Source organism: Tachypleus tridentatus, chromosome 7 (assembly GCF_004210375.1).
Source record: "Tachypleus tridentatus isolate NWPU-2018 chromosome 7, ASM421037v1, whole genome shotgun sequence".
NCBI lineage: Eukaryota > Metazoa > Arthropoda > Merostomata > Xiphosura > Limulidae > Tachypleus > Tachypleus tridentatus.
The window spans coordinates 55,723,771-55,747,851 of record NC_134831.1 but is presented as its reverse complement, the minus strand read 5'-3'; the positions used below and the strand labels follow the sequence as shown (position 1 = coordinate 55,747,851).

Sequence of the window (24,081 nt, the reverse complement as noted above, 5' to 3'; positions counted from 1 at the left end):
CTGGGTTGCCCATGCTTAGGCCGTTTGTTTGTATATAGTTTTGGTTGTTGAACATGAAGTTTGTCTTTATCGTGGTGAATTCTATGAGGGTTGCTAACTGGTTACTGGGAATTTCTGTAGTTGGGTTAGGGTCTTGGATATAGAGTTCTAAGGCTATCTTGCAGGCTTCAGTGGTTGGAACTTCTGTAAAGAGGGATATAACATCGAAACTGGCCATTAAGGCTTTATGATTAAGTTGATTTAGATTAGACTTGAAATTAAAAGAGTCTTTGATAAATGAGCTGGCTGATGTTACATATTTGGAGAATGCCCATGCTATGTATTTACCAAGGTTGTAATTAAACGATTCATATGTGGACATTATTGGTCGTAATGGACAATCTGGTTTATGAGGTTTGGGGATGCCGTATATTTGTGGTGTGCGTGAATCGGTGAATCGGTGAATTCAAATCTACAGAACACATACTTAATTTTTTCAATCACATTAACTCTATACATCCCAACATCAACTTCACATGTGAACAGGAAGAAAACAATCAAATATCATTTCTTAACCTCAAAATTACAAGAACTGATACACAATTTCAAACAGAAATCCACGAAAAATCACCCATACTGGACTATACATTCCTTGGGACTCAGCACATGAAACAAAACAAAACTCAACATACTAAGAAACCAAATAAACACAGCCATAAAACTATGCTCACCAGATAAAATTAACGATGAATTAGACAAAATAAAACAATACTTCACCAACATCAATAAGTTTCCTCCACAAACCGTAGAAAACATTATACGCACACACCTAGACAGAAAGCAAAATCAACCAACTAAAGTAAATACAGCTCACTTAATCAAAAAAACCACGAAAACCATATACTGCTGTATACCATATATTCCCGACATCAGCAAACAAATAACCAACATTTGGCAAAATTAGTAACAAAATATGACATTCCAATTAATACCAAATTTATTCAAAACCCGCACAAAACTGAGGTCTATACTATGTAAAAACTACACTGACAAACACCACACCAACATTATTTATAAAATACAATGTGAAAACTGCCACGACTTCTATATTGAGAAACAAGTAGAAAATGGAAACCAGATTCAAAGAACATAAAAGTCACCTTCACACGTTTTCAACACTGCAAGTCAAATAAACACAACATAACCATAGAAAACACTCAAATACTAAATAAAGAAACAAACATAAACAAACGTAAAATTAAAGAAGCCTTACTTATACAACAACTTAAACCCAAAATAAACCAATATAAAGGAACGCTTTATACCTATATTAATATAATAAATAAAATTATATATTCAAACATCTAATACCGCCTCTACATTTGACACACAGTTACACAACCCCTTTCAAACATGTGGTCAGCTTCCGGTCAGTTACCTCTTTCTTTGTGAACCTGACGATGACCGAAGAAGGTCGAAACGTTGTTCGCTCTTCTATGTAAAGTGTTTTCTCAGCCCAAACGAGCCGTTTTTGCATATAAATTTCTCAACAAGTGGGTTTCTCGTCATCACTGAGAATAAGAATTCGTCTTTGATGTCACCTGAATTAATGTATCTCACGAAGACAAGCAACTGAGAACATGAACTTACATCTGTTGACTCGTCGAGCTGAAAGGAGAACAAAGGGGAACTCTTGATTTCAATCAAAACCTGTTCCTTCACATCAATAGACATTTTAGAAATGCGCCTCTGTATAGTATTATTTGACAGGGATACTTGCTGTATCTTCTTTGCACTGGCTTCTCCAAAAATAAGATTTACTGCTTTCATCATGCAGGGTTTAAGAAGTGTTTCTCCAATCGTTTGAGGCTTTTTTTGTTTAGCAATTTCAAATGCAATCTCATATGAAGCTTCCACTACGACTGCACTCTGCTGCTGAAACGACCCACTTCTATCGATTCTTTGGCTTTTAAGACACTGTTCATGCCGTTTGAAGAAATCCAAACCCTTCTTTGCATGTTCTGGATGTTTCATCTCGAGATGACGGTTGACCTTTGATGGTTTCATCGACTCTGCACTCAGGACAGCATGGCACAAAACACATTGTGGTTTCTCGATGCCGTCGTTGGCGAGCACAGTGGTGAAGCCATTGTTGAGGTAGCATTCTGAGTATCTGCGCCATTTAGCCATGGACACAACTCACCTCTACTGCTTACTTATCTCCTTGTTAAAATAAATTAAAAATGTTGAATAATGAACACTTTGGCAACTGTAGATCTTACACTGACTACTTGTGGGGGGTGCAGGTAGAGTAATGATGGGGTAAGTATTGGGAGGGAAGGGAGCGTGCCAGTTGCGCTGATTCGTCATCCATTAATCAGCAACGGACATGTGACACACGTGTCGACAGCGAGCACATACACACTTAATCACAGCTAAACAGACACACAAGCATACGTACATGCACGTGCACTCACATACTCGCTACTCACTAGCACACACATACATACAGTTGCAGACACATACACATTCAAACAGGCACATTCACTCACAGGCACGCATACATACACCCATAATATCACCTAATGACATTGAACTAACGTAGCACACGTTTTGCTTTGCACTGAAACAAAAAAAATGTAAGAGCATGAAAATGTAATTGATGAAATAAAATTAATGTTATCCCAAGCTACTTCTAACAAGGCTACGCGACTCCCCTGCCAAGGCTTCGCGACCCACCGGTTGGGAACCCCCTGATGTACAACATCAGTTCTACAGCCACTAGATAATGGAATTATACAGTGTATACAATTGAAATACAGAAAATTGATGCCTCAGCATACTACTGCAAACATGGACGACTGTAAGAGAGTATCTGAACTTACCATGAAAATTGACATGTTAGATGCAATTGCATTTTTAAGTCATTCAATTGAATACATAAAAGATGAATGTGTAATAAGTGCTTTCAAAACTGTGGATGTATTCTTGATAATGGCAGAGATTGTGGAGAAGTTGTTTGTTATGATGATTCTAGTGAAATCCAAACTCTGAGAAGATTGATGCAGATAACTCTGTGAACATGGAAAGTTTTGTGAATGCTGACAAGAATGTTTTAATAGAAACTGATGAAATTTATTTAAAATCTGTAATAGAATTGCAAGATGGTAACTGTGTAAGAGATTCAGAAGATGAACAAAATGGAAAAGATAGTGAGGAAATAGAAATTCTTCATCGGAAGTGTTAAGTTATGTTAATGCTATCAAACTGTGTACAAAAATGAAGGGGGAAAAATGAACTTCATGAAATGTTCATAGAATTGGAGTTCTCTTTTAACCACATGAGAAAACCTATTAGAAAAATATAACAGGTAGAAATGGACATTTTCTTCAAATAAATTTGATTAAGATTTTTTGTACTTATGTATATTTTGAATGTCTATTTTTGTTCTTATTGTAATGTATATAGCATAAACAGAATAATAACTTTATTCACAAACTTCTTACTTTCCTTGAGTCAAGCAAGTATAACATTCTGCTCAAAAACTATATATAATCAAGGAAATGCATTTTCACTCTATTTAAGCTGGAAATTTTACTCGGTCCCGTGTGATTCTGCCTTAGACAGGTTTTACTGTACTATGGTTGGATATCATAAAAGAATGTGTACATGGTGAATTTTTCTCAAAAGGTTTCTGAGTGAATAGATTCTTTGGGTTCCTAAATAATAAATTTGAATAGGGTAGTATCCAGTGTTTTAAATTTTTAGCCATAGAGGAGTTCCACTTTAAAAAATGAACCAATACTAAATAATGCTTTTCATACACACAATTTACTCATAGACCATCATATCGAAAACAAACCTTAAATACTGAGCATATATTTACAGGTCCCAGTATACAAATTAACATTGGAAACTAATACTAATGCTTTTTGTACAAATGATCTTGGGCCAGTGGTTAGTGTGTCAGACATCTATTCAAGGTTCCTTGGTATAGGTCTCATTACTACACTTTGGGACCATGTGTGCAGTATGTTTGGTGATGGTCCACTTCCATTATTTGATTTGTGTAGCCTATAAGTTAGCAGCAGCAAGTGGTACTGACTTTAGTTTGTTATTTCATAATTAGGGATAGCTAGCACTATTCTTGAGTACCTTTGCACAGAGTTCAACAAACAGTTTTCTGAAAGGGCAGTTAAATATTAAAAAGCTGATACTATTTGTATGCAGCAAAATGCATTTCTGCATGGAATATTAGCTCTGGATACTAATACTGGTTAAAAGTAATGTTCTGTGTTTCTGTTACAACTAGACTTCGTTATGGAAAGAATGGAGCAGTTCTCAGTGCAGGATTTTCTGAGCCTTCTGATGCTTCAGAAGAAGATTGTAGATTATGGATACCAACTACTGATTCTCCTCCTGATGATTTGGATTTAGATACAGCCAAGTTCTTGCTGACCCATGTGGGTGACCAGTTCTGTGACTTGGTGAACCAGGAAAGAGAAGCTAAGAGTGTACACATGTCAGAAAGTAAGCTGTATTTAGTTGCAAAAGTAACAATAAAGAAGCAAAACTGATTTTCTTTGTTATTATTAAGACTGAAAAGACATGATCCTTGTATATATGTTATCAATGTATCCATGTAGTTGGAATATATGCACTTGCATAAGTATGTCTTTTGATGAGAGGATAATTTTTTTTATAAATAAGATTTCATTTCTCCGGAATAAATTCAGATCAGAGCACTATTACGTAAAGTATACTGCAAATGAAAAGCAATAAGGAAATCTTTAAAAAATTGCAAATGCTTGTTAATCTTTACCTGGACCTAGGTACTTAAGAACTCAAACCAGTGAATGTTTTTATGTAAATTTAAGTTTGATAGAATGGTTCTGGAAGTTTAAAAAGTAAAAATAATTTAATGGGTAGGGTTGAAATTATAAAAATGCCAAATAATTTTAATTTTTTATATCTCAAGCTACAATGTATAAAAGTACTAGCAGAAGCAATACCATAACCACATGTACTCAAAATTTATCTAGCAAGATAGTTTTATTAGATTTTTAAAATTCTGTAAAGCCCTTCCTCTATTCTCTGGCAGTTTTATGGCATGGTTTAAATACCATAACTGGCCTTTTCAGTTACTTTAGAATATTATTTTTTGTAATTGTGTTTGTAATTTATATCCATCAGCAACAAGCTGGAATTTTAGAGTTTTCAGTCAAAAAATAAGGCAAATTTTCAGTGTCTTTCATATAGTTGAATACATATGAATATATGTTAATAAAATAGAAGTAGTACTATAATGTTCTTAATATTCTCTTTTGCAGACAAGATAATAACCTGGAAACAGGTAGTGCAGGGAGTTCGGGAAATGTGTGATGTGTGTGAAACAACTCTCTTCAACATTCACTGGGTTTGTCACAAGTGTGGCTTTGTTGTTTGTATAGACTGTTATAAGGCAAGGAAGTATGGCACAGTAAAAGGTTAGTGTTTAAATTACTCGTGGTTGTAAATATTACTTTTCACTTTGTTTTTGTCGGAAGTTCTTAATTTGTTACAGAAACTACAAAGAGGAAGAAAAAAGGTAAGTGCAAGGCTTGTCAATTTAAGATAATTTTTATTATAACAATTTTATTTTCTGTATAGACTGTCCCTAGCAAGGCTAGGAAAAACAGTAAGCAAATAAGTTACAGGTTTACTTCCTTTTTAAATATTTTTTTTCACATGTATGCACTGTACACAGTTGTATATTCAAGGAGAACTGAGCTGATAGTAATATTAAATTAAATCAGTATGAATAATTTTGATATGGGGATTGATTTTTGATTTGAAAGTAGCTAATACAATTTATACAAAAACTATAAAAGAAAGAGTTAAATGTCTTATGTTGATATTAATGAATATTATGTGATATTTTATGAGGTAGCTTATGAATTTCAAAACAAAAAATTTAAATAAAGAATATATATCTTTATTGTAACATTTAATCCTTTTGTTTTCACTTACGGGTTCTTAGAATTACTGTATCCTTATATCCCAGTGATGCTATAGTTGCTTTGCCAGAAACAATAATATTAGCTTGCTGCTTTGTGAGTTCTTGTGAATGGTAGTAAATATCTAAAGGGAGTAGTTATAACAATACTAAAAATAAATATGCTTCTGATCATTTAAGGAACTATTCCATTATAGCCATGATGTGTTCATTTTCATTGTTATTTTGAGGCAGAGGAATAAGCATATAGCAGTAAATGTTTTTCAAGTAGTGCTCTAACACAGTTTTGTTGTAGTTGACCATGCTGTTTCTCTTGTGAACCTTTTCATTCATGGCATAGATCAAAGGATTTGCACTGATTCTCTACAGTTCCCAGTCACTCAGATTAATAGAACCATTCTAACTTTCTCCAGTGTCCAGCTGCTAGAAGATTGTAGAGATAACTGAGTGCTCAGAATGTAGATACAATGACTTCAGATGGTACTTCCATTTCTTTCCACTGGTATTTTCTCATTTCTGATGTAAAGTCCTCTTATAGGCATATTGAATCCCAGCATGACCAGTATATTACTATCTTTGTGCTGTATGGAGCAACTGTTTACCATGAAGTCTTTTCTCTTCTTTTTTTGATATATTGATAACTGAAGTTAAACTTGGATCTTTTTGCTGAACATCTTTCATTTCAGTGGTGCACAACTTTAGTTGGGTCATTTTTGCTATCTTGTGCTTTCCAATTTTCATAGTATTTATACTGATCATTAATATAGTGTTTTCAGGATATGTCAGTATTTCATTGGTTCTCTCTGGGGCAATGTATAAATTTGTGTGTATGAAATTTCTGAAGACGTCTTGCTATCTGGCCTTCTGGATTGTATAAGTTTACTAGCCAGTTCAGTGCTACAAGTTTTGTCCAAAGTGTAAACTTTTGCTCATGTAGGTCATGATAGAAATGACCTGGGACTCAAACAACTCTTAGTTTCTGAGTTGTACAATATCTTATTTCTGTATCATTTATTACTCTGATAAAGTAGGTTGTCACATGTTCTTTTCATGTTGTACTTGTGATAACACTGATCCCACTGCAGAATCACTTGGATAAGTGTCTGAGTAGATCATTACAAGTTGGGTATATTTATGAGAGTAATGTTTAATTCTTCCTTTAATTCATTGAATTCTTGTTTACAATTAATAATGCAACAAAGCTTATTTGGATTTTCAAGAAATGTGTAGAGGATTGGTTATTTAAGAAAATAATTTTGCAAAACGATAGCAGGAGCACAGTCCAAGAAATCTTAACTCACTCAAATAACTTATTGGTCATTTCTGATCATGCTCAGTTTAGATGGGTTTCCCTTTTCCTTTTGCTGACTGTGTCCCAGGAAACTTTCCTATTGAAGAAACAATTTACACTTTTTGTGATTCTGATTAAATTTTTCTTTTTACAACCAATCCAGAACTTTCCTTAATCCTTTATAAACATTATCAGAGGTCTTCCCACTTACAGTTGTCATCCAACTGTATGAGCAGTATTTTAAGGTAAATGAGAGAACATACTTCATTTGTTACTGGAATGTAACAGTTGCATTACATAATCCAAATAGTTACACCACAAATTGTCACAATTCATTTACTGCAGTAAAGGTTGTTTTCTTTCAAACTGTACTTTCCAATATCCACTCTTCAGAATAAATGTATCAGTGTTGAAATCATTTGATTCTGATAAAGCATCTAAAGTCCTACCTTGGCAATAGGTAGGTATCCACTAACTTATCTTTATATAGTCCACACTGAACCTTGTGGATTTGTTCTTTTTCACAAGTACAATAGGCAATATCCATGAACCATTACTCAGCTCTATGACTCCATGTTACTTGCAGCTTCTACCTTTGTGAAAGACTGGGGATGTTTTACAAGAGGGAACCATTTGGAGCCTAACTGATGTATTGGATTTGCAGCTTGAGTTTCAGTTTGAGATATTTTAATTGTTTAGAGTAAGTTATGAGGTTCACTGAAAAAAAAATATCTTGATATTCGTTGAGCAAGTCATGTAATTTATGCTACTGAGCAACTGGAAGACCTCCACAGCTCCAGTTGTATGTTTTTTGTTTTTTTTTAAGTATGATATTGAGCTGTCCTTATGTGAGAATTTCACATCTCAGTTCCTTCATTTTACTTAAAAAGTTACTACATCTGATACTCTCTGATGTGGAAGTAATACCTACAAAGATTCATATCTTGCAATGCCCCATTAAGACTTCATTAATGTTTTATGTTTGGTTGTTTTTCTTTATCATAGACTGAGAAAATATTTGAATCTAGTTTCATATCACATGCATGTCTCTCCCATAAAATCAGTTCCAGATACACTACTTTAATGTTAATCATTCACACAGTAATGAGGTGTAGAGATGTTTCCAACTTTTCCTCTTCACATCACTTAATCTTTTTTCTCTGTTTATGAAGGTAATTTCCCACGTTTTTTACCAAATTGGGTCAAACTGTTGTAGTTGTTGAACCAGTGTTGATCAACATATACTTCAAAGCTTAACATCAATATGCCAATGAACTTACCTTTTTTGGGTTAAATGAAAATATTCTTAACTAAATTTCACTCTATAAATCCACCTAATTCGTGTTTATGAAGTCTTGTTAGCTCGTTGTTAATCTGGTTAGGCTTGAAGACATTCCTGGGGTATTGTCTTCTTGTTATATAAGCATGAATTTATTAATTAAGTAAAAATGTTACAAAAAGTATCAGTCTTTGTTTTTGTGTATCGGGACACATCTAAATTCTCTTTCAGTTTTTCAAACCTCTGTGTCATAACAGCTACACTGTTTGACTTATTATAGATGCAGTTTAAATAATTTCATCAAGCCTTTCAAAATATTTTTGAAATTTATCTGTAATTTCTCTCTCTCTCTCTCTTTTTTTTTTTTCTCAGGTAGAAGGTTATTTAATATTGTTACAGGTGATCTTTTACAAGGACAGCAAGGTTAATATTTTGTTTGATATTATATCTGTTCACTTTGGATATTATTTTGTGACTGAGGTCTGATATGCCTTACATGGTATATTTCCATCATATTCCATTGGTTTCTCAATTGGTGATATTATTGAACTAGCCATCTAAATTTTGGTACTAGAGTTGGTAATGTCATAGGAAGTCTGCTGCTGTAGCAGATGGCACATCAGAAGAGGTAATAGGTATGGACCAAATACTTTTCTTCTTCCGAACTTTTCAATAAATACTGTTTTTTTTTGTTGGAAGTCTCAGGTGAATGCATAAAGAAGGGAGGCTGGCTTGATCTATGTATTAATCAATTCTTTTTTCCAAATGTTTCATATGTCACAGCTTTATTTCTGTACTTCAGATTTTTTCATTAAAGCCTTTCTGTATTGTATTGTTTTTGTTTTTCACTTTTGTCATAGCATTTCCATAGTTCTCTAATGTTGTTGTCTGTTATGTTGTTTTTGTTTTTAATTTTTTAAATATTCTGTTTCTTCCATCAGTTTTCTGTATCATTCTTGTTATATTTCTATTTCTTTCTTGAAAATGCTTTTAATGCTGTCCCTCTGGTTTTTTTAATTTATACTGTTTTTTTATCTCTTGTATATTTCCCATCTTGCCCTGTACTTGTGAGGTAATTTTGAAAGTCAAATTTCTATATAATTTTCCCCAAAATAATCATGCTAATAATACTAGTATTGTAAAATCTTCTAAACTTCGTCAGGTTCCATTGGCGTTATCTGGTAAAAAATAAGGTCAAGTCCAGGCCATTTACTAATAATAAATTAGCTTATTTCTTCGTTAACATCTTCTGTAAGCTGTTTTCACTTGTAGTTGAGGTCCTAAATGCACAAAAAAACCTTTCAATAGAAATTACAAGACTGGTAAGTGTATCTAAATTGCAAAAAACATACAGAATTTCCTCATTGAGTGACTGACTAGACACAGTAAATTTCATTTCTGATACAGAATTCAGAAATTCCTTGAATGCTAATTGACTGCTTGATCCTAACTATAAATAATATACCCTAGATACTAAGTGCAGTTTCTCAATGTTTACATGATCATAATTAGCATATCCCTATAGCAAACAACTAAATTAGCATACACTATTCTTGCCAAAAGTCCTGACTGTGATAACTTACATGAGACACCAAAAATGGTTGTCCTTTAGTGTTTCTTTTGTTGTGTGTAAATGTACAGATATTAGATATTTGATTTATTTTGTTAAAGTGGCAGTGCTGATGACATTATGCCTTAAAACATTATCAGCATTCAATGAGTAAGACAAAGCACTTTAATAACTATTTTCATTTATATTCATATTGAATGAACAGATTATCTTTACAGGATGTGAAAAAACATGTGTATCATACTATTTAACTTTTCAAAACTTAATATAATGTACTAGTATCAGTTTTCATTAAACTGCTCTAAACAGTGTTGTCATTATATACTCTGATTGCACAGAAATGTATATTTATACAGAGGAGGAATGTCCACCCAAAGACAGAGATGAGTACCAATGGCTACTTTGTAACAACAGATTACCCCATGAACAAGACAAGCTGATGTTGACTCAAATCATTGCTGACACAGCTCTTTGGGATGTTGGGAAGAAGTTGCACGAGTTGCGAGTAAGATGGAACATCAATGCATATTGTAAGTGTCATCAGAACTCCAAGGAAAAAAATACAGAAGGCAAGAAATCCACTAATGGTATCTGCAAGGTAAGGAATATTTTAGTGGTGTTACTTGATTCTTTAGTTTGTCAAAATGTATATCTGAGAGGACAGTTATTAACATTTGATATGAATGAAAGAAGAAAGTAACTGACAGTAAAAAGCAAGGAACTTTTCATTGTGTACTTTTTTATTGCATTCAATTAAACGTAACTAAAATTTCTTTGTTGTCTGATTTATGGTGATTCATATTAAACTAGGACATATAATACAATACAAATTATAACAAAGTAAAAAACCAATCATTTCAATTCAAAAGTTCTAGTATAAAAATAATTACAAATGTAATTCTCAATTGTACTTTTCATCAGTGAACATTAAGTTTCAGAAGAGAGAGAAAATTTCTAATGTTCATTGCTTCTATAATTACAATCAAGTTTACAGTTCTATTTGAAGCTGCAATTTTTAAACATCACTTTGCCACCATTTAATTTTCATCTCCAATACTTTTTATTTTTGAGACACATTAATATTATATTTTTACGAATACAATACAAAATATTTGAACTATTCAACTATTAACTTATTTTTTTTCTCATCCTAATGGCCTTGTTACAAAATCTTTAGCAGTTCAGTAACAGTTATACAGGAGAATATTGATTGTAAATGTGTGGGTGTGATGTGTGAAGTAATGATCTATTTTTAACCATCTGTATATTTCAGCAACTCATGAGTGCTGTGACCAAGTGTTTTACAGAGAGAGAGACTGGTCCTATGAATGGTTTGGCAGGACAAACAAGGGCAACTAGAAAGTCTTGTAAAGTCAATGGTGTTTCCAACCTGATCAACAAAGAAGAAGCTTTATGTGGTTATAGTTCAGAAAGTGGAGGATCACCTCTTAGCTGGTTAGCTGATGTAGCCTTAAATTCCTCTGGAAAAATGTTGGACAGAGGAAAGAATGAAAGATTTATGAAAGGTAATGAAAGTTCATCGGCTTTAGTTGAAAGAACTTGTGATGAAATACCTGGCAGTGATGATGAAAGGAATGATAGTTTTTCAACATTAAGAGAACTTCTGATTAGACCAAGTGTAAAAAATGGAAATGGTGGTAGTAGCAACAGTAATGTTATAAACAATCAGAGAAAGACACTGACCAGCAGCTTGGAAGAGGTAATCTCATGTGTCATTGAGCATGGAGTAGGCAGACTAGACAAGACAGTTAAAGAAGAAAAACAACTAAAATATTTTGTACGTCGATATCCCAAAGTTGAAAGGGGTGTGGGGCTACTACCAATAAGGGTTTTTACATTGGCAGAAAGTATACTACTCTATCCAAATGTTCCTCACTCTTGGTTATGTAACGGGAAGCTGCTGGTTCTGCACGATTCTCAACACAATAAAAATCTAAGTATTTTCCAGGAACAATGGAAACGTGGGCAGGTATTAAAGTTTCCTTATTGAATTTTATAATGTTCTAACCTTATTAATGAAGATGTCAACATTAACATTCAACACAATAACTCGTGAATTCAAAATACACTAAAATTTTCTATAATTGTTTTTAAATATATTACAACAAATTTCTTTTTTCCTTCACAATGCATTAAACAATTTTTTGATAAGATGTGTTAAAAGATAACTATTTAATAATTCATCAAATTACTGTGTTATTTTGCTTCAAATTTTTACATACACGTAAGAATTGCAGAAACTGGTGGCTTAAATACTAGAACTGTGGTAAAAGAATCAAGAATTTATACGAGTATGCCACATTTTTTGGCTTGACACTTGTTTATATAAAAATTGGATAATTTAATGTTTCTCCATTTTATTTCTATATTAGATTATTTTTATGCATGTGAATGAAGATGAGTTTTGTTTTACTTTTTGTAATTCTGGGTAATATATTTGAGTTTTTGTTTTATTGCTCTGTGAATTGCCAGGTTAGATGTAATTTTTTCTTGCCATTTTAACCTGATACATCGAGTGCTAATTTCTTTCTGCCTTTCCAGCCTGTGATGGTTATTAATGTGACTTCCAAGTTAGACATGAATTTGTGGCACCCAGAAAGTTTTATTCGAGATTTTGGAGATGTTAAGAATGACCTGGTCAATTGCAGAACTGGTGCAATACTTCCAAACTTGCCTATGAAGAAGTTTTGGGATGGATTTGAAAGTTTTTCTAGTAAGTTATGATACACTAACATTCTTTAACTCTGTGTAATTAAATAAATAATGTGCATCAGTCAATCTGTGCATACTATCTCATAAGGAAACCCAATATTCCTTTTGACTAATTGTGCAATGGTACTTTTCCATTTATGTTTACATACTAACTTTAAAGACGGTTACTTCAGTAACATAAACGTGTAAGGAAGCATGTTATGTTTTTTTTTACCTCTCTGTGGCTTATAAGTAATGCAGTACAATTACCTCTCAATTCCAATTTCAACAGATGCCTAAAAGGTTACAATTAGGGCTAAAGTTTATATATGTTTTGTTAACAGAATACGAGTTTACTTTTAATCTATGGCAGTTAGCCTTAACAGTCACTGCTACAACTTCATTAATTTTCAATGCCATACAGCTAATGCACACATGAAAGAAATAGTTACAGGTTTCAGGTGATATGCAAATGCAACATGGACACATACATACACAAGAAGAAATTTACAGAAACACAGTGACAATTTATATTTTTTAAAATCACTATTTTATAGTTGCTATACATTTCCAACTATCTTAATACAAGTGTCTAAAATAAACATTAGGCTTAAAGATTAAATATGCTTTGTACAGAAATGACAAGTTTATCTGCTAGGGGAATAAAATGTTACACTATTTCCATTATTGGTGGTAGAAGAAAAAGAAAATAAGTGAAAAAGTAATGATTGAAGAGTTTTTTCACTTCTTGATACCATAAATTTAAAAATTTGCTATTTTACATCATTACTTTATCAAGAGTTTGATCATGAAAAAATCTAAAGATCTTACTTAGTCAGAGGTGGTGTTTAAACAAAAATGTATGTATATAATTTTGTTTGTAGTCATTCCATGTTTTTTCACTTCTCTACTTTAGATACAACAACATTGTGGAATTGAAATATGTATTAGCTTGTTGGGGAATATAAATGATACACAACATATTAGAACTAGTTTGAATAGTTTGCAGAAAGTTATTTTGTGGAACAAATGTCATTATTGATTAAAAATGTTTTCTATTTTAAAGGCACTTTATTATGTGAAATTTTTAGTTTTGCACGAACAAAAATGTCTTTCAAGATTTTTTAAAAAATATATGAAACTCTATGGCAAATGAAGACTTATTATATGAGATAACCTGCTACATTTGCAAGCAGCTTATTTGAAAATAAACTTGAGTAATACAAAATACATTTGTAATAATTTTTCCAGTACTGGATGCTTTTTTTATTCATATGATTAATAGGATCTAATTTCAAACAGAAATTTTTGTTTAACTTTGATATATTTTAACCATATTTCTCAATACATAACACCTTTTTGAAAGCAGCCAGCTTTTATTATGCAAGCTTGTACAAATTGACTTGAGCACAACATTGCAGTTTCTAAGTTTTATAGATTTGTTTAGTGTAAAAAATCTTGACTTTTCTTTGAATAGAGCGAATGAAAGATGATAATGGAGACTATATGCTGCTCAAGTTGAAGGACTGGCCACCAGGTGAAGATTTCAGTGAACTACTGCCTTCACGTTTCCAAGATTTAATGAATGTTCTTCCTTTGCCAGAGTACACTCACAGAAATGGACTTCTGAATCTAGCTGGACGACTTCCAGAATGCTTTGTACGGCCAGATTTGGGTCCCAAAATGTATAATGCTTATGGTAAGACCATTGATATCTTTAATTTCAGGAAGTATTAAGAACTTTTAAGTTCTTAGTTGATATTTCAAGTTAAAAAGAAGTTTCAATTGCAGAATAGTTTTACTTCTGATAGTTATCTATTAGTTAGATGAAGGATAGTTTAACTTGTAACCAATACTATTTGGAGTTATACTGAATCAATAGGAATATCTTTATTAGTTAATTTGATTAGATTAAGAAATTTAATGTCCAAGAATTGAAGATTGTGGATTTGAAACATTTGTTGAAGATTTTTTGACAGCTAATAATTTCATTAGTTCAAATGCAGAATGTGAAAGGATGCTCTGATGTTTTATTGAAACCTAAATCTTTATCACTAGTGGAACTACAATTCTATTAAGTGTGGTTTTTGTGTTTGCCTTAATTCTTCTAATATATGTATGTTTCAGCAATTTCTTATTCCTTGTGTGAGCACTAGTGTTTGCATACACTGTTTTCTTTATTTTTTGCACTTTCATGTGAAGACTAATACACTAGTGAAATGGGCAGATGTCAGTTAATCAGAACCCATGAAAACAAAAATCATACTGATCTTAAACTAATGATGCCTGTCCATCAAATAGATTCACTGTTAGGTAAAATTTGTTATATTGTATTTAATGTGAGTAATTATGAATGACTCAATTAAGCATTTAAAATTTAATTACAGCTAAATGCATATTTGATGCAGATGTGTTTAATATAGCATTAATGTTTTGAAATATGGATTTTTTTTTGACTGGATAACATGAGGGGTTAGGTAATCATGTTAACTTTCTTGTCAGATGTAAAAAATTGCACATTAATAACTGCTGTGCTTAAGTAAGATTTTTTTTTTCAGGTTCAGCTGTTTATTCAAAGAAAGGAACTACAAACCTTCATCTTGACGTCAGTGATGCTGTAAATGTTATGGTTTATGTGGGAATTCCTAGAGATGGGAAGAATGATGACTACATTGAAGGTTAATTTCAAAGTTTAACCTAAACAATTTTATTTTTTATTTAATATGTAAGGTAAACATTTTTAAATAAGTCAGAAATTCAGTACTGTCTTTATATTAGTGAATTGGTGATAAAATGAGCTGAAATGCTTTTTCTTTGGGATATGACATTTATTATTGCTTCTTTAACTGATGACAAGAGTAACTCTAAATTCATTATAATCACCTTTTTATATCAGTACTTGTTTACTGTTAATAGAGGCATTTAAAGCTATAGAAGATGGTGGGTGTGAGGTATTGACTCAGAAGCGAGTTCGAGAAAAAGGGATGAAGCCAGGAGCCTTGTGGCACATCTATAATGCTAGAGATGCTGATAAGATTCGGGATCTTCTTAATAAAGTATGTTATTCTATTGTATAGAACTGGATTACTTGCAGTCTCATAATCTCTTCATATTTTTTTTTTCTTTTTGTTTGTTTTTAGCTAAAACTGAAAATAAAAAAATTACCTTAAACCATTACTTTTGTTCTGGGTGATTCTTTTATTTCATGCTTCAGAGTTTGATTCCATGTTTCATGGTGTTTTTGAAAATGTTAAGGATGCAAGCCCAACTTAATGAGTAAAATGCATTTTAAAGATGTATGAATAACATGAGTTATTTATCTCCTAAAATGTGGTTATAGGTGGCCCTTGAGCATGGAGAAAAGCCTGAAGCACACCATGATCCCATTCATGATCAGAGCTGGTATCTTAATGAAGAGCTTCGAGAAAGACTGTACAAAGAGTATGGTGTAGAGGGTTATGCAATTGTCCAGTGTCTTGGAGATGCTGTTTTTATTCCTGCAGGAGCTCCGCATCAGGTACTGTGGCTGTGTAGCTCAAATTATGCAGCTGTTTATCTTTCCAGTATAAATCAGAAAAATGTTATTCCATCTTGCAACTTATGACCTTAAATGCTTCCCACATGTCCAACTTGACCATGTAGCAAAGAAAGGTCTTTTTTATAATGTCCTTAAATTGTTTCTGAGAACTTCTCAATTTTTGAATATTAAGGTGGTTTAATCAAAAACTGATTGAAGTGAAATTGTTTGTTAAGCTTGTGAATAGAGGAAGCTATAATTTTTTGTAACTACAATCAGAGATGAGATACACAGTAAATATAAAAAGAAAAAGTTAGCAAAGAGAGAATACAGGTTCCAGAAAAATGAGTCATTGTTATTAGAATTTGGAAAATGATATTTTTGCTGTCAGTGGTTTAAGATTTCATATCACTGAAAGTTTTTTATAACTTTTTTTTAAAAATATTAATTGAATCTTACATTATGACTATCTTTGAATAATTTTTGGTTGATTGTTTATTATTACCTTTTATTTTAATGGTTTTTGTAGTGGTTTTGAAAATAACAGACTAAAAACATGAAGGTGAATATTTTTTACTGACTTAAACATTTTTTGTATTTTTTGGCAGGTTCGGAACCTGCATAGCTGTATTAAGGTTGCAGAGGACTTTGTCTCTCCAGAAAACATTGCCCATTGCTTCACCCTCACACAAGAATTCAGAGACTTGACAGATACCCATACAAACCATGAGGATAAACTTCAGGTAAATTAGAACTATTTATCTGTATAATTTAACCCTCTTTTAATGGGTCTTCCTATGATCTGGGGTCAAAGGGCATGTCATCATACTTATAAACTTACATTCAACTTTTATTGAACTACTCTTTTATGAATGTTTGTCACTGTGTTTGGTATAAAACTGTAGATTATAACTCAGATTATAGTGTTATACATTAGTTAATTTCTTAATATAAAAGTAAATATATTACAACATTTCTGAATATTGATTTTTGTTTCATGTGGTATGTTGAATGTAGCTTTGGTTCATATTAGATGTTTGGTACCCAAGTGCAAATTCCATACTTTCTTACAAACTATAAAGTCAAATTACAGATACTGACAAACTAGAATATAAAATAAGAATCTCCTATCTTTTCTACTTTCAATCAAAGTGGTCCTGCCCACATCTATCATTTTTGGACGTACTTGGTAATGTACACCTATTTTGTCCTCTGACATATATATAACCACTTGAAAGCTCAGAATCTCCCCCATCTCTGTTTATGTTGGAGAAAAACCTTTCTTTTCATGGTAGAATTAAAGCAAGAAGGTTGGAAAACTTAGAGCTCTAGATATATGTTTTTAGACCCAAATACAGTTTAGTAACTGAGTTTGATATATTATAGTTAACTTCTATAGTATTGATGTTGTAATTTGATTTTTTATTTCAAAATATCTATATAAAATCTAAAAAGAATATTTTGTTTCATATCCTCATATGAAATTTGACAAGGCTTAGGAAGTTACAGTAAGCAAGTACAAATTTTGTTTATTGTTCTATCTTAAGAATAATAATTGAGATTTAAAAATTTTGTAGTAAATGGAAATAATACACACACATGTAATGTATTATAACTGGAAAGTGACTGAATGCTACCAAACACTGTTCCAATAGAACAAAGTCAAGACAGGCCACTTTGATTAGGCCATTTTATATTTAATTGATATGGTAACATGAATATATGTTCATTGCATTATTTTAACTTCTGTAATGTATGTCAGACATGGCTGGAAAAGTTGATAAAAAAACAACAAAAAACATATATAGATGTATAATTCATGAGATTTAATTTGTTATTTTTATAAATATTTATGGTTTCATGTTATAATTTGTTGTCATTCTTCAACAAGAAGTGTAATCTATATTCATTTCCAAATTATTTATGGTTTCTACAAGAAAGTTGATCATATTGATCACACCCATACAGAGATACTGATAATCATCTCGAGATTATTAGGAGGTTATAAAGATTTTGTGTTAAATTTGACAATTTTCTGATCCATGAAAGTTTTTATTCATAAAATCAAATTTACTTTGCATGTTGAATAGTCAACATTTGAAGATAAAAGATGCATGAGAAAATAATTGTTTAAAAATTCTAAAAACTAGATAAAAAAAATGTTGTGTAAGAATGCCTAGTAATATTTACTGAAAATTTGCAAAATTTTGTGAATATATGGACACTATATTAAAAATTATAGTATAAAAAACTATTCAACATTTGAAGATAAAAGATGCATGAGAAAATGATTGTTTAAAAATTCTTAAAAACTAGATAAAAAAATATTGTGTAAGAATGCCTAGTAATATTTACAGATAATCTGCAAAATTTTGTGAATATATGCACACTGTATTAAAAATTATAGTATAAAAAACTATTCAACATTTGAAGATAAAAGATGCATGAGAAAATGATTGTTTAAAATTCTAAAACTAGATAAAAAAAATGTTGTGTAAGAATGCCTAGTAATATTTACAGATAATCTGCAAAATTTTGTGAATATATGCACACTGTATTAAAATTATAGTATAAAAACTATTCAACATTTGAAGATAAAAGATGCATGAGAAAATGATTGTTTAAAAATTCTAAAAACTAGATAAAAAAAATGTTGTGTAAGAATGCCTAGTAATATTTACAGATAATCTGCAAAATTTTGTGAATATATGCACACTGTATTAAAAATTATAGTATAAAAAACTATTCAACATTTGAAGATAAAAGATGCATGAGAAAATGATTGTTTAAAAATTCTAAAAACTAGATAAAAAAAATGTTGTGTAAGAATGCCTAGTAATATTTACAGATAATCTGCAAAATTTTGTGAATATATGCATACTGTATTAAAAATTATAGTATAAAAAAACTATAGAAAACACAAAATGGTTATGAGGTTGTCTACAGGATCAAGCCTATAGTGAGAAAGTTAATACTTCAAGGATTTGATTCACCTCTTGCTCTAACTTGTAAAAATCAAATTTAGTTAATCCTTTCAAACTGATCAGGGTTCAAATGTTATGTCATCTCATTTGTTGACTTCTATTATGATCTACAATTTGATTCCAAACTTTAATATTGTGTATGAATTAATTTATTAATTTAAAAGTAAATATTAAAAGAACACAAAAGATTTCAGTGAGTCACATATGTTGAATGCAGTACTGTTTAAAATTAGATATTTGTCATATCAAAATACTAAGTGTATGATTTCATACAAATTAGGAACTCAAATTCCTAATATTGATAAGTTAGATCATAAAATATGAAGCTCGTATATTTTTACTTTGAGATATGGTTTATGTACTGAGTCAAACATGGTGGCCCTGATCAACTCTTTCCATTTTTTGAAGTAGTCCCTTATATACTCTTACTACAGTATATGAGTTGTAAATAATCAATCAACAGCTTAGGATGTCCACAGATTGGTTTATCCTGCCATTTTAATCTTTGTAAAGACATTTACATTCTTTCAATCTAAATTTTTAAGGAGAGGTAGGCTGTCTTTAGTGTGCTTAAAGTTTCATATTTTATTATAAAATCTAAAAAAATGTTAGTTACTAAAGTTAATAAATTATAGTGAAATCATACAGTACCAGTGTAGTTATTATTTTTTGGTTATTCATCTGTATGTGTGTATGTATGTGTGTGTGTGTGTGTGTGTGTAAATAAAACCTATTGATAATCCTCCATGTGCAAAATTTTAAAAGGCTTAGCAACTTATATCCAGCAACAACTGAGTACATAAGTCAGGGTGAGAAGAGATGATTGTTTGCTTTTCTTCTTGATCTTTGTTTTATATTTTAAGAAAAATAAATTTGATAATTTTTTTCTAAATAGTAATAATCTATATACATATATATATAATGTATAATAATTGAAATGTGACTGAATTTTCAAAATTCTAGTCCATAAAATACAGCCTAGACAGGGAGGAATAAAGGCCAATTTTGTATTGCTGGATATGTGACCTCAAGAGCACATGCACCATGTCAATGCAAGCTGGACAATGACTGGAATGTCAATATAATGAAAAATAAATATATATGTTCATATATATAATGTTATGAGACTTAAGCTATTTAAATTAAAACATTTGTATTTTTGTGTTATAATATGTAGTCATTCTAACACAAAAAGAGCATAATTGATATATATTTCCTCATTTTTTATGACAGTTAAGTGACAGAGCCCACACAGTTAGAGTATAGAAAGTAACAAAATATAAAGTCGTACTGAAAACAAATGTTTGAAGCGTAATTAGGAGGTTTTAGAGATTATGCAAATAGTATTTGAGATTCAGAGCACAAAGACTAACTTTCTAAATCATAACAAGAAATTACTTTGTACTCAGACAACTATTTTCACAAACAGATCTGTAGTAAAAATATTTAATTAAAAAACCTGACTGTTTGTATACAAAATACTTGTAACCTTTACTGAAAGTCCCTCAAATTTGAGAAGATACACATGCAGTATCAAAACTTGTAGTGCAAATGTCTAAACAAACTTGTGTATGTTATACTGAGGCTGTTGTCAAAGGGTTAAAGCAGCTTAACTGTGTTGGTGGATTTCACTTGATCTGATCAAATACATCATAATTTACTTTTCATTTTGGGATAAGTGTAATCTAGCAGTTGTGTGGTATAGCAGATGAAAATAATCAGTAATAACATTGATAAATTAGGTGTCATATTATACCATCATATTATTTTTCATAGAAATTTAGGTAATCCACCATTGTATGTTGCATTTCATTTGTATGCAGATAATATAAACCATGAGAGTCAAATATCACAATCTCTTGTATTATAGGTGTAGGTGCAAAACACGATGCTTATATTCATGTATGGCTCAGGTTAATAAGCCATATTTTTACATTTATGTAGCCTGTAATATTAATGATGTAATATGAATTAGAGCAGTCAGTCTTGTTGTTAATGCTATCTTGTAAATAAGTTAAAGCAAGTAATGTAAGTTACCATAAATAATTTTATGGTAGTATTTTGTTCAAGCTTAATATCTAATATATTTTAAACTTTTATTTTACAGATAAAAAATATTATTTACCACACTGTGAAAGATGCCCTTTCCTTGTTGGAAGGAAAAGAACCTGACAAAAAGAAGTGAAACCAGTACTTATTTTTATCCTAACAAAATAGATTTCAACAAGGTTACATCAGATCATCTACTTATGCAAGGACCATTTGAGTAAAGTTGATAAAACTTACCTTGCCTATACTGTGCAATGTTAAGAACATTTTAAAACAATTCAACTCATGCATTACCAAACAAAAAAAATTATTTGAAACAAATTTCTTTTCTGACAGTGTTGTGTCAGAAATATCTGAAAAGTTTCAGTGAAGAAACAACCTGAACTATGCTTATAGTGTCACATCAGAAACACTTGACAGATTGTTATACTAATAAGGAATAGACAGTGTGATGCAGAGAAGTGTTTGTTGTAAAACTACATAAAATATTAACAGGTTCATGGTGTAAAATTAGAAAATAAGCTATTATATAGCCTTTCTAAAAGTAATTACACAATATTTATTCCATGAACTAAATTACATGCTAGACAAAAATGTCACAGTGATTCTGGTTTACATGGTGCTGAGTCATGTCTAAATTAAAACTACAGTTTGTCAAGGAACACTGACAACACTGAAGTGGGCAACATGCAACAAAGACAAATGTTTCGGGCACTTGCCAACTATGAATCTTGTTCTAACAGTAAGAGCTGTGTTAACTTGAGTACAAAAGACACCAATCAGCAGTAAACCCCTGTGACAATTTGCAATTTTATATGTTGTTTGTATAAAACAGTACCAGTTTTGTGAGTTAATTATGCTCAAAAGAATGACTGTATCATTAACCATGAGCACATCCAGAATGTTTTCCTATCTTGTTCCTACCTAAAAGTTTCCAGAACACTGGATTTATTATAAAATGTTTTTATGGGATTCAGAATTCTGAGTTTGTTGTTTTTGAAAGCAGTTGTGGCTGCATTTATCTTGCTGTTAGCTAAGGTAATTAGGGTAACTTTTCATAGTGGTTGTGTTACATCCAGTAGTTATTTGATGTACAGTAAAGTTACTCAACAGTTCATGTGTTAAGAGAGAGATCAAGTTGCTCTTAGTCAGCTGTGGTTCTTTAAACAGTCAATATGTCCTGTAATTTATTTTCAGTCAGGTTCAGATGGTTTCCAGGTTAGGCTATCTGGAAATACTGAAACATTTCTTACATTAATGAATGTTTTTGTGAACTGTACATGTGGTTGTATTTATCTCTGTCCATTGCCACTACGCACTATAGAATTATGTAAATAACATTATTTAATACTACAAAAAAAATCTTAAAGATTCTAAACCTCAGCAGAACTTTTCCTAGAATGACTAAATGTTACATGCTGTCTACCCACCTAAGTTTTGGACGTTCATCACCTCTCATAGTGTACGTATCTCATAGCAATATTTTTATATTGAATTGTATGTAAACTTTTCTGTAAGTATGAAAATTGTTTTTATTTCGAGATGTATTTGCCAATGTTGCTGGTTCGAATTAAAGTGTTCAGCTTGAGTTTTTGTAAAGGATAGGTGTTTTATGTAGCAATTTTATTAAATTAAAAATCTCTAGAAATATGCACAGGTGAAACTGAATGGCATTTTTGGTTGTGTGAAAGTACTCTTGAAATTTCTTGCAAACCTAAGATGAAAAGAATTACTGACAGTTTACTAATGCTGGATTCTTACAAATTTTGGTTAAGCAGTTACCACACAGGATCACTTATGAAATTTATGTTTTCAGATGAAGCCCAAAACTCAAGTACTTTCTAATACACAATTATTCTTATTCAGGAGAATAAAGGGTTATGTTTAATGAGTGTAATCAAATATATAGGTACAAATGTAAACTGGATGTATGAGAAGTAGCCAGTCATTATCTAGAGTTGTTTGTGTCAGGTTTAGTTTATGCCAAAGAAGTGTATAAAGCACATACAATAATAGCAAAAGGTGCCAAAAACCTATTTCTATACACTGTGCTCTGACAAATTTTAAATCTAACAGGAAGGTGAAAGCAGCTTACTGGATAGCATTGTTAAATACTGTAACACCAAATGACATCGGTCTCGATCCCATGACTGTTGACCTTCATAATTCTCTGAAAATATTTTCAAAACTAAATTCATAATTAAACGTCATGTTTATTAGTATTATTCTTGCTTAAATTTTTGTATTTCCTATATATGTTATGCTACATTATTATATATTTTCTCTATTTGCCACCATCTTTTGCCTGTATTTTTATTTTTAGAAATTAATTAACAGTTACTATAACTATTATCCCACTTAAGTATTGTATACTTTACACAACTCTTTGGCCCAAACTAAACCTGACAAATAACTTTAGGTTATGATTGGCCAGTTCTCAGGGCCAACTAATATTGAATGTCTAGTTCACTTGACATTTACATCCATGCCTATTATATTTCATTACACTCATTAGGCACAATCCTTTATTCTCCTGAGAAAGTCAACTATTTAAAAGCACTCAAGTTTTGGGTCTCATTTGAAAACACTGGGTTCTTACAGAAAGTCTGTACAGATTCTTAACTTTAATGCAAGTTTAGTAAATCAGTCCTATAATTTAGATTAAAAACTAAATTCTGGAGCACTTAATGCTTGTTTTTCAGAGT

At 31.3% G+C, this 24,081-nt stretch overlaps 2 protein-coding genes across 5 annotated transcripts in view; one reads left to right on the top strand and one right to left on the bottom strand.

The window, feature by feature from the left end:
* LOC143255703 (uncharacterized) overlaps positions 1-23,030 on the top strand; it is a 150,315-nt gene extending 127,285 nt beyond the window's left edge. For all 4 annotated transcript variants that reach the window (XM_076511776.1, XM_076511777.1, XM_076511778.1 and 1 more), the window contains 11 exons: positions 4,292-4,509; positions 5,310-5,465; positions 10,471-10,712; positions 11,388-12,104; positions 12,677-12,848; positions 14,304-14,525; positions 15,385-15,504; positions 15,743-15,882; positions 16,167-16,343; positions 16,952-17,086; positions 21,435-23,030. In XM_076511776.1, the coding sequence (XP_076367891.1) occupies positions 4,292-4,509; positions 5,310-5,465; positions 10,471-10,712; positions 11,388-12,104; positions 12,677-12,848; positions 14,304-14,525; positions 15,385-15,504; positions 15,743-15,882; positions 16,167-16,343; positions 16,952-17,086; positions 21,435-21,512 (2,377 nt within the window). In that variant the 3' untranslated portion in view covers positions 21,513-23,030. The remainder of the gene's footprint in view (positions 1-4,291; positions 4,510-5,309; positions 5,466-10,470; positions 10,713-11,387; positions 12,105-12,676; positions 12,849-14,303; positions 14,526-15,384; positions 15,505-15,742; positions 15,883-16,166; positions 16,344-16,951; positions 17,087-21,434) is intronic.
* On the bottom strand, positions 1,435-2,879 carry LOC143254897 (protein FAM200C-like). The gene is made up of 3 exons (XM_076509808.1): positions 2,833-2,879; positions 1,996-2,152; positions 1,435-1,764 (listed from the first exon to the last, which is right to left on the bottom strand). Exons 1-3 carry the CDS (start codon positions 2,877-2,879, stop codon positions 1,474-1,476), a joined length of 495 nt encoding a protein of 164 aa, XP_076365923.1. The 3' UTR covers positions 1,435-1,473.
* Positions 23,031-24,081: the final 1,051 nt, after the last annotated feature.

Bases quoted from the DNA above. Each gene is read 5' to 3' on its own strand.
- LOC143254897 (XM_076509808.1), bottom strand. From the start codon at position 2,879: ATGTCAATTTTCATGGTAAGTTCAGATACTCTCTTACAGTCGTCCAT. The intron at 2,153-2,832 runs GTTTGCAGTAGT...TAAATGGCGCAG, and splicing joins ACTCTCTTACAGTCGTCCAT to ATACTCAGAATGCTACCTCA. The intron at 1,765-1,995 runs GCAAAGAAGGGT...AGTGCAAAGAAG, and splicing joins AGATGAAACATCCAGAACAT to ATACAGCAAGTATCCCTGTC.